A 14,293-nucleotide genomic window follows, 5' to 3' on the forward strand; every position below is an offset into this window, starting at 1 on the left:
TCAGAGCTTGGAGCCTGCTTTGGATTCTGTGTCTCCCTCTCTCTCGGCCTCTCCCCTGCGTGCCTGCTCGCTCGCTGTCTCTCTCCCCCTCCCTTCCTCTCCCCCCACACGTAAAATAAATAAACATTAAAAATTTTTTTTTAATTAAGAAAAAAAAATCACTCTTCCTAGGGGCACCTGAATGGCTTAGTTGGTTAAGTGTCTGCCTTCAGCTCAGGTCATGATTTCAAAATTTTTATTTATTTATTTTTTAAAATGTTTTTTCTTTATTTCTGAGAGAGAGAGAGACCGTGTGAGCAGGGGAGGGTTAGAGAGAGAGGGAGATGCAGACTCTGAAACAGGCTCCAGGCTCTGAGCTAGCTGTCAGCACAGAGCCTGATGCGAGGCTCGAACCCACGAACTGTGAGATGATGACCTGAGCCGAAGTCGGACGCTCAACTGACTGAGCCACCCAGGCGCCCCTTGGGTTATGATTTCAAAGTTCATGGGATCAGGCCCCGCACTGGGCTCTCTGCTGTCAGTGTAGAGCCTGCTTTGGGTCCTTTGTTTCTTTCTCTGCCCATTCCCTGCTTGCATTCTCCCTCTCTCTCAAAAAATAAACATTAAAAAAAATTTTTTTAATCACTCTTCCTTGTCTATTTTAGAATTAAGTAGATTGATAAAATCAATGTAATTGGTCTTTGGTTCCTATAAAATTACAATCTTATTTATTACAAAAGTAATACATTTCATAAATAATGTAATGGTTTAGTGATAAGGAAAGAAGAGGGTAAAAACATCAAGCTCCCATTAAAGAAAAGAGAAGAATGAAATGTGTTTCAGTAAGTATAAATAAATAATAAATATAGTGACATTATATGGATTTGAGAAATACAAAATTTTGAGTAAGGAAAAAAGGCAAGTGGATTAAAAATAAGAAGAGTCACAAAGTAATTGCCCCCAATAGTTCTCAGCAAAGCAGCTCAGTTAGCAGTAGGAACATCCAGCCTGTGTGCACGGTGAGAACTTGGACTTTTGAAAGGAATCTAGATTGTGTTCCTTATTTGATACATGACTTACTGAACTTCTCTGAACTTGCTTCTTCAGTGTAGATTATATCTACTTTGCATTTTAGGAGGATTAAATAGAACAGTTTGTAAGCCCTTTAACACAATGTTAGACACATAGATGAACAAATACTCCACTTTTCCCATTTCCTCTTAAAAAATCCATTTGTTTTCCACTTGATCATAAACTTCCAGTTATGATGAAAAAAAGGAACAATTTGAACAACTTCTTTTTCCCCTAATGTTACTAGCTGAGAAAGAACCTGAAACTTTAAGAAAAAAAATTTTTAATGTTTGTTTATTTGAGAGAGCAAGAGAGAGTGAGCATGAACAGGGGAGAGGCAGAGAGAGAGGGAGACACAGAATCCAAGCCTGCTCTGTCAGCACAGAGCCTAGTGCAGGGCACGAACTCATGAACCGTGAGATCATGACCTGAGCTGAAGTCGGATGCTAAACCAATTGAGCCACCCAGAAGCCCCGGATCTAAAACTTGTAAAATCATATAGGAAGGAAGATATTTTTAGCATAGTAGAAAAACAGCTGTTAGGAACCATATTTCCATTTGAAGTAACTTGCTCCTTCCAACAGAAAAATGTTATAAGAGCTTGGAGTTATAACAAATCACACCTCAGAAAACCAGCCTGTCTTCAAAACAAAAATAAAACATCTGTAATACTTGTAACTAAAGACTGTTCTGTAATTATTAGTTAAGGTTTGGTTTTCCTTTTACCTAAAAAAGGTCTTTAAAATGTATCCAGGATGGAGGATATTTACTGTTTAGTAATTTAGTATTTCAGTTTTATAAAATAAGAGATTACCTCAGGATATAAGTAGAAATATCACATCTAAATGATTTATGGCATTAAATACACTTTATGTGATTTAACATTTTATAAAACCTTGTTTAATAATTAACATACTGAAGTTATGACTATGTCTCAGAAGCATCATAGTGAATGGGGGGGGAATAAATGTTGTGAGATCATAAACAGACTCATGCATGTGGTATTGCCATCCTATTTCTATACATATACTTGGTATACCACCTTAGAAATTAACAGAAATTCTACTAGTCTTAGGGCTGTTTCTTTAAAACACACACACAAACACACACACACCTATTTTTTTATCTATTTATAAAAATTTCCACATAATAGAAATATTATTTGATGAGGGAAATGAATTATCAAGATTGCAGGTGACATTGTCTTGAAGGCAGACATCCAGCAGCCGAAGATACGTTATTAGTCAGTTTTTTTTAATTTGTCCATTAAGCATTGTTCTGAATGGGCTTTTATTTGTTCTTCTGTTTGTTTTAATCTTTGGAGGTTTAATTGCTTCTTCACCTTTTGGCTAACATCAAGTGTAATCTTTGGAAGTTTGTAATAAAATGGTTTCTTCCTCTCATGTAAACCAGCAACTCCTTCCTACAAAGCCTGTAGCCTTACTGTGGTGCCTTATTCCTTTCTTTCCTGATCTAGGTTTGAAGTCCTTTCTTTCAAGCTTCCTGCAGTGTTGCATCTGTTCTCTCATTTCCCGGAAATCTTTCTGTGCTTTTGGAGCCTGTTCTGGAAGCCATATACATAATACTTGATCTTTTCTCTTTAACATGCATAACACTTTGGAATTATTTAGTAATAAATTGATTTTTCTCTCTACTCGTGTGTCAGCTTGAAGGCATAGGCTGTTTACATTATAAACAATTTATATTAAGTGTACCTGTAATACACTTAATACCCATTTTATGTAGCAGTGTGCCCTATATAAGTATTTGACTGTGATTGACCAGAATGTATGGTGATGTAGACACTAAACTAAACAGATCATTCTGGAGTGCTTCATGTTATTAGCAGTCTCTCTTAGGTCCTCATGAAAACTAAAGATTTGTTTTAAATTGTTACATAGGCATTCATTTTTTAATATCTGTTATTCCATTATACTTTAATTGAGAGAATTGGGGATATTTCATTAATGTTACTGTTTTTTTTTGTTTGTTTTTTAATATTTATTTTTGAGAGAGAGAGAGAGACAGTGTGAGCAGGGGAGGGTCAGAGAGAGAGGGAGACACAGAATCTGAAGCAGGCTCCAGGCTCTGAACTGGCTGTCAGCACAGAGCCTGACGTGGGGCTCCAACCCACGAACTGTGAGATCATGACCTGAGCCAAAGTCAGACGCTTAACCGACTGAGCCACCCAGGTGCCCCTAATGTTACTGTTTGATGTAGTATTCACTTAGAAACAAACTTTATCCCAAACATTTAGTTATCATTATTTGATACTTGGAATTAAACTTCCTAAAACAGTATTTTTAAAGGTGATCAAATTCCAAGTAGTAATTTGTTAAGTGTAACATAAAATAGTCATACCTGGGAGACATCTCAGGTTTGGTTCCAGAAGACTGCAGTAAAGTGAATATTATAACAAAGTGAGTCAAATGAAATTTTTGTTTCCTACTACATATAAAAGTTATGTGTACACAATACTATAGTCTATTAAGTGGGCAATAGCATTATGTCTAAAAAATCAATGTACTTACCTTAATTTAAAAATACTTTATTGCTGGGGCACCTGGCTAGCCCAGTCAGGTAAACATACGTGGAGCCTGCTTGGGATTCTCTCTCTCTCCCTCTCTACCCCTTCCCCACTCACACTGTCTCTGTCTCACTCAAATAAATTAAACTTAAAAAAAAAAATAAAAATACTTTATTGCTAAAAAATACCAACCATCATCTGAGCTTTCAGCGAGCTGTAATTTTTTTGCTGGTGGAGAGGCTTGCTTGCGTGCTGATGGCTGCCGACTGATAAGGGTGGTGGCTGCTGAAGGTCAGGGTGGCTGCAGCACTTTTTTTAAAATAAGATAGCAATGAGGTTTGCCACATTGATTGACTCTTCCTTTCATGAATTATTTCCCTATAGCGTGTGATGCTGTTTGTTAGCATTTTATTTACAATAGAACTTCTTTCAAAATTGGAGTACTTCTCTCAAACCCTGCTGCTGCTTTATCAGTTAAGTTTGTGTAACATTCTAAATCCTTTATTGGTCATTTCAGCAATCTTCACAGCACCTTCTCCAGTAATAGATTCCATTTCAAGAAATCACTTTCTTTGCTCATGCATGAGAACTCCTCATCTGTTTAAGTTTCATCATGAGATCGCAGCAATTCAATCACATCTTTAGGCTCCGCCTCTAATTCTAATTCTCCCTGTTCCCACCACATCTGTAGCTACTTCCTCCGCTGAAGTCTTGAACCTCTCAAAGTCATCCTTGAGGGTTGGAACCAACTTTTTTCAAACTTTTGTTAATGTTGATATTTTTACTTTTTCCCATGAGTCATGGATGTTCTTAATAACATCTAGAATGGTGAATCCTTTCCAGAGGTTTTTAATTTACTTTGTTCAGATTCATCAAAGGGATCACTATCTATGGCAGCTATAGCCTTATACAGTATATTTCTTTTTTTTTTAATATTTTTCTTTTTTTTTTTTTTTTACATATTTTTTTATTTATTTCTAGGAGAGAGAGAGACAGCGTGAGCAGGGGAGGGTCAGAGAGAGAGGGAGACACAGACTCCGAAACAGTCTCCAGGCTCTGAGCTGGCAGTCAGCACAGAGCCCGACGCGGGGCTCAAACTCGCGAACCATGAGATCATGACCTAAGCAAAAGTCGGACACTTAACCGACTAAGCCACCCAGGCGCCCCATAGCCTTATACAGTAAGAAGACTTGAAAGTCAAAACTACTCCTTGATCCCTGGGCCACAGAATGGATGTTGTGTTAACAGGTATGAAAACAACACTAATCTCATACATCTCCATCAGAGAGCTCTTGGGTGACAGGTGTATTACCAATGAGCAGTCATATTTTGAAAGGAATCTTTTATTCTGTGCAGTAGGTCTCAAAAGTGCGTTAAAATAGTCAGTAAACTATGTTGCAAACAGACGTGCTCTCATCCAGGCTTTCTTTCACTGTGGAGCACAGGCAGAGTAGATTTAACAGAGTTCTTAAGGGCTCTAGGATTTGGGGAACGGTAAATGAGCACAGGCTTTAGCTTAAAGTCATCAGCTACATTGGCCCAACAAGAGAATCATCCTGTCCTTTGAAGCTTTGAACCCAGGCACTGACTTCTCCTCTCTATGAAAGTCTCAGATGGCATCTTCTTTTAGTAGAAGGCTGTTTCATCTATGTTGAAAATCTGTTGTTTAGTGTGGCCACCTTCATGAATTCTCTTAGGTGGATCTTCTGGATGACTTGCTGCGGCTTCTCCATCAGCACTTGCTGCTTCACCTTGCACTTTGATGTCATGGAGATGGCATCTTTCCTTAAGCCTCATGAAGCAGGGTCTGCTAGCTCTGCACTCTCTTTCTGCAGTTTCCTCGCCTCTCTCAGCCTTCACAGTATTGAGGAGAGTCAGGGCCTTGCTCTGGATCAGGCTTTGGCTTAAGGGAATGTTGACCTTCTATCCAGACCACTCACACTTTCTCCACATCAGCAATGAGGCTGTTTCACTTTCTTGTCATTTGTGTGTTCTTCAGAGTAGCACTTGTAGTTTCTTTCAAGAACTCTTTCTTTGCACTCACTACTTGGCTGTCTGGCACAAGAGGCCGAGTTTTCAGCCTGTTTTGGCTTTTGACGCGTTTTCCTCACTAAGCTTAATTATTTCTAGCTTTTGAATTAAAATGAGAGATGTGCAACTCTTCTTTTCACTTGAACACTCAGAGGCCATTGTGGAGTTTAATTCATTGGCCTAATTTCAGTAACATGTGTCCGAAAAATAGGGAGGTCTGAGGAGCTGAGAGGGGTGGGGGAACAGCTAGTTGGTGGGACTGTCAGAAGACACAGAACATTTATCAGTTAATTTTGCCATCTTACATGGGTATAGTTTGTGGCACCCCAAAACAATTACAATAGTAACATCAAAGATCACTGCTCACATCACCATAACATATATAATAATAATAATAATAATAATAATAATGAAGAAAATGTTTCAAATATGTGAAAATTACCAAAATGTGATATAATAAATATATGAAGTGAGCAAATGCTGTTGGAAGAATGGTGCTGATAGTCTTGCTAATATACAGTTGCCACACACCTTCACTACATAAAAAATACACTGCAAAATACAGTAAAATGAGGTGTGTCTGTGCTTCAGGCTGGGTGGCTTAAACAAATGAAACTTATTTTGTCACGCTTGTGAATGCTGGAAGTCCAAAATCAAGGTGTTAGCCAGTTTGATTTCTTCTGAGGTCTCTCTCTCTTTGGCTTGTAGGTGGCCATCTTCTTGTGTCTTCACATGGTCTTTTCTGTGCGTACTCACGATATCAGTGTATCCACATTTCCTTTTCTCCTGAGAACACGAAGCAGGTTGGATTAGGGCCACCCTTAACAAGTTCATTTTAACTTAATCACCTTTTTGAGGACTCAGTTTCCATTCTTAGGTACCGCATGCTAGGACTACAATTAATTTGAATATGAATTTGGGGAAGGTGACACATTCAGCCTGTGACACTCCAGAGGAACCTCTTTTAACCCCTCATTATCACTGTCAATACAGAACTTAATATTTTGTAGAATATTCTGAACCAGAAAACTTCACACCATCATTTCTCTATATCTATAAAGCATGTTCATTGCAAACGTGATTTATGTACATTAGAGAAAATGTGTGAAAAAAAAAAAAACATAGAAAAACCTCACTGTTGCCCATTCCCCAGGTGCAGCCACTGTGACCATGTTAGGGTTACCCAGCTTCCCTCACTGCCTGTGCGGAGGTGCCTTTCCAAGAGATTAGATATTTAGATTGCTTTTATTTTTTCTTTTGTTCCACTGCGATAAAGGTGTAACCATAAATCTTTGTACACAATTTATTTTGCTGCCTTGGAGTAAATTCTTTTAAGTAAATATAACACTTTTTTCAAGCAGCAAAATGCATTTTAAATTCCCCGTAGAGGACAATAAGACTACATCTATTCCTACCCTAGTCTTAAGATAGGCAAAGTACCTTCTGTTCTCTGTACCACTTCTCCCTCCGGCTGGCCTGATTATCTGGAAACCATTATTATCTGTGGGGCAGAGGGAAAGGTCTGGAGAGAATGTCTACCCTCTGGGGACAGGAGCAACTATAATTCCTGAGATAACAGAGTCCTGGCCTGTGCTGTGGAAATGTGGAAGAGACACCATTGTTGGCCTTTCCCTGTTTTTGGATTATTCTTAACGCAGGTATTCTTTACTGGCAGCTAAGTTGCTGAAAGTTTAAATATGCGATCTGGCTACTCAAAATATTATTTTCTTTCTTCTGAAATTAATTGTTATTACTTCTGAAAATACAGCAAACTTCTTATGTTGATACTTCTGAAAGTAGTAGTAACAAAAAAGAATAGAATTATATTTGAAATGTTTTATCATTGTGTTTTCAACTCTTAAAAATATTTCTCAATTTTCTTTATAGATAATATATTTGCAATAAAATCTTGGGCCAAAAGAAAATTTGGTTTGGAAGAAAATAAAATTGATAAAAATTTTGGAATTCCAGAAGACTTTGACTACATAGACTAAAATGTTCGATGTTGGTAAAAGATCTGTGTACTTGTGAATATGTAATTTTTAAAAATATTATCCAACTAAATGTACTGAATTGCCATTTACTTGTAACTGTGTTTATCATTTTGTTAATTTTAAATAAAGCATAATGTGGAGATGGTTTTTACTCTTTGATATATCAAAAGCAGAATTATAACCATATTCCCAAGTGGTCATCAGAGTAGGCTCATGCAAATAAAATTATTCACGTAAGTTAGGTTTACAAATAATTTTTTAGAAGCCAAAGACATCATAACATGACAACATTTTTTAATTTCATTCAAATATTAAATATTGAGAACTAAGGGTATCTTTGGAGGTTTTACTACAGACATGCACAGACACATCAATGCTTGGAAATAACCTTTAAAACAATTTAACACGTACTTTGCTATTTTTCATTACTTAGTGGAATATGTATATGATTGATTCTCAGTATGAGTCTCAGTATACTGCATCATATTTGCAAATTTCCTATAGGATAAAATGCAGAATGTTAGGATACTCAAGTTTAGGGATAGGTAGGAATTCCTTAGTCCTGAAACTACTTTCTTTTGACTTTTTGATGTCCTTTTACTGTAAAGAACAAGCAAATGGCCCTTTACCCTGATTCATGCACTTTTCATAGGGTGATATAGTGGTATTTGTATGGCACACATCACCAACCAGCGTTCAGGGATTTTTTTCAACTACCTAAAAAAGAGTAAATTAAAAATAATGTCTGTCCTGTGTATATAATTTTTGTTTCCAATTCATCTTGGGTATTTAGAGTATTTGTAGCACCCCAAGAAAAACAGGAAAACAAAACAAAACTAATGTGTCTAATACCCTTTGCACACATGCCTTAATTTTTTTTTCATTCTAATTTTGATGTCCTTTTAAGTAACTTGAATGAGATAGTCCATATGTCTGAAATGACCCAAACAGCATCTGAACCATTTGTTGGTGAATCTGGCCTTTGTGTTGCATAAAGTTGCTCTGGGCCTTCTTAATTACTTCCTGGAGGTGGGCGGGAGCAAATTGGTCCATCTTTGTTCTCAAGGCTACTTTTATGTTGCCTTTGGGCAACAGCTCTTTTCACAGAAGAAAGTATTTGATGTAAGAGTCAAAGGATAAAAAATAAAAATAACCCATCTTAAGCCTTTCCCAAGCCCTTTGGAATTGTGGAAATTCCAAAATTTCTCAGATACAGTTTGCTATTTACTAGAAAATATAATTCTTTGTTTAAAGAGAAGATATGTATGTTCAAAAAGGAAGGCATTTCTTTTTTTTTTTTTTTTTAATAACGTTTATTTTTTTAAGAGACAGAGACACAGGGTGAGCAGGGGAGATGCAGAGAGAGGAGACACAGAATTGGAAGCAAGTTCCAGGCTCTGAGCTGTCAGCACAGAGCCCGATGCGGGGCTCAAACTTTCGAACTGTGAGATCATGACCTGAGCTGAAGTCAGCCACTTAACCAACTGAGCCACCCAGGTGCCCCAAAGGAAGGCATATTTAATGATCCCTAAAAGATATTATTTTATAAATATTTAGGTACCTTTTTGGGGCACTTTAAAACTTGAAGTATAATTAACATACAACATTATATTAGTTTCAGGTGTATAATATAATGATTGGACATTTGTATACATTGCAAAATGATCACCATAGTATATCTAGTTACCATCTATCGCCACATAAAATTACAAATTTTTTTTTCTTGTGATGAGAACTAAGATTTACTCTAAGCACCTTTCAAATTTGCAATACGTTATTATTGACTATAGTCACCATGCTATACATTACATCTCTGTGGCTAATTTTTTAACTGTTTATTTTGAGAGAGAGGGAGTGCAAGCCAGGGAGGGGCAGCAAGAGAGGGAGGGAGAGAGAAAAAGAGAAAGAGAAGGAATCCCAAGTAGGCTCTATGCCATCAGTGTGGAACCAGATGGGGGGCTGGAACCCGTGATCCATGAGATCATGACCTGAGCTGAACCAGGCGTTGGCCATTTAAACAACCTAGCCACCCTGGTGCTCCATTTATTTTTATAACTGGAAGTTTGTACCCCTTGATTCTCCTCCCACATTTCACAACCCCACACATACCCTACGCTCTGGCAACCACTAACATATTCTCTTTCTGAGTTTAGTTTTTTCTGTTTGTTTTATTTTTTAGATTCCACATATAAGTGAAATCATGCAGTATTTGTCTTTCTGTCTGACATTTCACTTTAGCATAATACCCTTAAGGTCCATCTATATTGTTGCAAATGGCAAGGTTTCATTTTCTGTGGCTGAGTTTGTATCATAAATAGATGTTAAATTTTGTCAAATGCTTTTTCTGCATCTGTTGAAATGAGCATATGATTTTTGGTTTTCATTTTGTTAATGTGGCATATCACACTGATTTGCAAATGTGGAATCATTCTTTTATCCCTGGAATAAATCTCACTTGATCATGGTGTATGATCTTTTTCTTTCTTTATTTTTTTAAAAATTATTTTTACTTTTAGAGAAAGAGAGTGAGCAGGGGAGAGGAGCAGAGGGAGAGAGAGAATCTTAAGCAGGCTCCACACTCAGCATGGATCCTGATGCAGGGCTCAACCCCATGACCCTGAGATCATGACCTGAACCGAAATCAACGGTCAGACACTCAACTGATTTAACCACTCAGGTGCCCTAGTGTATGATCTTTTTAATGCGTTGTTGAATTCAGTTTCCTATATATTGTAGAGGATTTTGCATCTAGGTTCATCAAGGTTCATTATTGGCCTGTAAGTGTGTGTGTGTGTATGTGTGTGTGTTTGTGTGATGTCCTGTCTGGTTTTGTTATGCTGGTTTCATAAAATGAGTTTAGGAGCATTCCCTTCTCTGTTTGTTGTTGTTGTTGTTGTTGTTTTTAAGAGTTTGAGAAGGCTATGTCTCAAATCTTTGAATGTTTGGTAGAATTCACTGGTGAAGATATCTGGTCCTAGACTTTTATTCATTGGGAGTTTTTTTTTATTACTGATTCTGTGTTCTTACTAGTAATCAGTCTATTCACATTTTAAAATTTCTTCCTGATTCCATCTTTGAAGATTGCATGTTTGTAGGGATTTATCCATTTCTTTTAAGTTGTACAGTTTGTTGGTGTATAATTGTTTATAATAGTCTCTTATGATCCTTTGTATTTCTGTGGTATCAGTAGTTAATTTCTCCTCTTTCTGATTTTATTTATTTGAGCCTGCTCTTATTTCTTTTCTTTAAAGATTTTATTTTTAAGTACACTCTACACCTAGTGTGGAGCTTGAATTTACAATCTCAAGATCAAGAATTGCATACTCTTCTGACTGAGACAGCCAGGTGCTCTGGCCCTCTCATTTCTTGATGAATCTAGCTAAGGGTTTGTCAATTTTATCTTTTCAAAGAACCAGTTCTTAGTTTCATTGATCTTTTCTCTTGTCTTTTCTAGTCCCTATTTCATTTATTTTTGTTCTGATCTATATTATTTCCTTCAGCTAACTTTGGACTATATTCTTTTTCTAATTCCTTCAGGTGTAAAGTTAGATATTTTATTTGAGATTGTTCCTGTTTCTATAGGCAGGCCTGTATGCTATAAACTTCCCTGCTAGAGCTACTACTGCTTCATCCCATAGGTTTAGTATGTTATATTTCCATTTTTATTTGTTTCCATGTATTTTTTAATTTCTTCTTTGATTTCTTTGTAGTCCCACTGGCTGTTCAGTAGCATGTTTAATCTCCTTGTTTTCTTCTTGTAATTGATTTCTGGATTTAAACCATCGTGGTCAGAAAAGATGCTTGATATGATTTTATTCTTTTTAAACTCATGGAAACTTGTTTTGTAGCCTCGCGTATGATCTACCCTGGACAGTGCTCCATGGCACTTGAGAAAAATGTGTATTCTGCTGCTCAGCAACTCATTTATTTTCTTTTTTTTCTTTTCTTTCTTCTTTCCTCCTTTCTTTCTCTATTTTATGGGTTAGCACATGACTGAGATGGAATCTGTATGTGAGCCAACCAAAGACTATGCTACCCTCCAAGCCAGTAGTGTGCTCATAAATGTTTATAACTAAACTGACTCTTTGGGAAGTAGAATTGGGAGTGATTTATATTATTTGCCTATTTGTGTGGTGTAAATACTCCCAGTACAGTCACTTTCAGGTTACCAACATGATGACAATGCAGTTGGGAGAAAATGCTCAATAGCACGCCATTACACAGTATTTGTACCATGCAGATATAATACATGTAAATAACATCAAGAATGCAAATAAGGGTATTGAGCACCTGGGTGACTCAGTTAAGTGTCTGACTTTGGCTCAGGTCACAGTCTCACGGTTCATGGGTTCGAGCCCCACGTCAGGCTCTGTGCTGACAGCTCAGAGCCTGGAGCCTGCTTCAGATTCTGTGTCTCCTCTCTCTGACCCTCCCTTGTTCACACTCTGCCTCTCTCTCTTAAATATAAATAAATATTTAAACAAAAAGAATACAGATAAGGATAAAATGTAAAATAGAGAGTGATGAGTTTTTAACTTCAATGTCATTGTTTTTAATATATTATGGTTCATCATAGTTTATGTAATATAACCTTATGTGGTGGCTGTGTTTAACAGGTGGCTCACTTAACACTTAGCTTGCCTACTGGAGCACACCATTGTTCTTAATTTTTATGAACTACTTTATGTTTGTTCTTCCCTGAAATTAGAGATCCTAATTAAGGAGCATAGGGACATTGGTTCAGCCAAGCTCTAGGAAATCCTTAGCCCTGGGTTGATTTGGCTGTTGTTATAAAGACTGAATACAACCAGGGTAAAACTAGAGTCAAATTAGCAGTGATCCAAGATCAAATTTGATTTGGTAAATAATGCTATGATTGATACTCCCAATATCTTTTCGATGAATTGTGAAGTTTAAAAGGTATTTGAGAACTGATAACCATCTTATTAATCTTCTTCACATGTAGTTATTTTTTAAGTCTCACTATCCTACTTTTAAAGAGTTCTAGGAAAGAGGGGCACCTGGATGGCTCAGTCAGTTGACCGTCTGACTTCGGCTCAGGTCACGATCTTACTGTTGATGAGTTTGAGCCCAGCGGCTGGCTCTGTGCTGACAGCTCAGAGCCTGGAGCTTGCTTCGGATTCTGTGTCTCCCTTTCTTTCTGCTCCTCCCCTGCTTGTGTTCTGTCTCAAAAGTAAATAAACATTAAAAAAATTTTTTTAAGAATTCTAGAAAAGAGATTTTATATCTCCTAATAAGTTTCACAGTTGTTCAGGGCCAGATCATATCACTGATATCCCTTCTGAGGTTGGTCCAGTACCAAAGTGATCTGTAAGGATGAATTGGATATGACTTTTCCTCTGATGTTTGCCACATCGTTAGTCTAATAGGATTATCAAGTTGTTGGCCTTCGCAGAAAGAGATTCTATTATCCAACTTTATCAAACATGCTTCTCTTAAGGAATTAAAAAAGGAAATGAGTACAGCTGCCAGCCAAGAAACAAGAACCACTCTTATAGTGCTTGAACAGAAAAGTCTAAATTGTAAACCTGATAATACTGTTTTTTGAGAACATGATTGGAGTAAAATAGGAAACATTTTTCAGGCAATATGGCTTCATTTGTAAGAGCAGTTAAAATGTAGCAGATGGTAGGAATGTATCTTAAAATTATGCATACATTCCTTTTCAGGACGTGCTTTCTGAATATTTTCCATATACCAGGAGGAAAATGTACTGCATTATGAAATGTTCCACTATTTAAATATATTATGCTAGCTTAATTTAAAAAATTATTTGTGAGAGATAGAAGTCAGATAACATGGCTGTCTTTGGAAGTATTTGTTGAATCACACAGCTAAATATCTCTAGTAACCAAGATAGGCAAGCTGTCACCTCAAGAGCCAAATCCAAGGCCTGGTTTTTACCCCCCTGAGCTAAGGATGTCCTTTTACATTTTTTAATGATGTAAAAATGGAAATGAATATGCGATAGAGGTTGTTTATGGCCTGGAAGGCCTAAAAGTATTTACTATCTGAATCTACAGAAAAGTTAGATCTTAAAATTAAAAACTGACAGCCTGTGGGCTACATATGATCTGCAAGGTGGATTTTATTTTGCCTAAACTGCATTTTATTTTTTTTAATTTGTTGCTAACATGTTCACATGTAAATTGTCACATGCAAATTGAGATTTTTCAGTTCATTTTGGAAACTGGATGATTTAGCAACCCTAAATCCTCATTCCATATGGCAGCGAATCAGCTAGAGGTGAGTAAGACTGGCCCAGTCTTAATGAGTTTTTTTCTTACAGGAATGCCAGCATATAGCTTTCTTCTTTAAGTTAGTTTTAGTTCATGTTGACAAACTGACCTAAGATCAAACTTTAGTTTCAACTTTTCACATTCCAGAACAAAAAGTCCTGGTGCCATTTTTTAACTTAGCTTGTATTAAATTTATAAATTAACGTAGGGAGATTTGATATCTTGTTGATAAAGATAGGATGATGAAGCATTCTATTCAAGAACCAAGAGCAAGAGATATCTTTCCATTTGTTCAGTGTACCTTTGTGTTTCTTTAATCATTGCATTGTTTCCTTCTCATAGATTTTTCACATCTCTTACATGTATTCTTTTTTTTTCCCCCAGGTACAGTTTTTTGGGCTTTTCTTCATTGGAACAGAGTTAACATACAA

General features: G+C 36.7%; 1 protein-coding gene across 1 annotated transcript in view; it reads left to right on the top strand.

Moving 5' to 3' along the window:
- Positions 1–7,740, top strand: part of MND1 (meiotic nuclear divisions 1) — a 68,012-nt gene extending 60,272 nt beyond the window's left edge. Inside the window, exon 10 of the mRNA XM_039234374.1 lies at positions 7,496–7,740. Within this exon, the coding sequence (XP_039090305.1) occupies positions 7,496–7,602 (107 nt within the window). The 3' untranslated portion in view covers positions 7,603–7,740. The remainder of the gene's footprint in view (positions 1–7,495) is intronic.
- Positions 7,741–14,293: the final 6,553 nt, after the last annotated feature.

The sequence above is a fragment of the Hyaena hyaena genome, unplaced genomic scaffold (assembly GCF_003009895.1).
Source record: "Hyaena hyaena isolate Hyena2069 unplaced genomic scaffold, ASM300989v1 scaffold_89, whole genome shotgun sequence".
NCBI classification, from domain to species: Eukaryota; Metazoa; Chordata; class Mammalia; order Carnivora; family Hyaenidae; genus Hyaena; species Hyaena hyaena.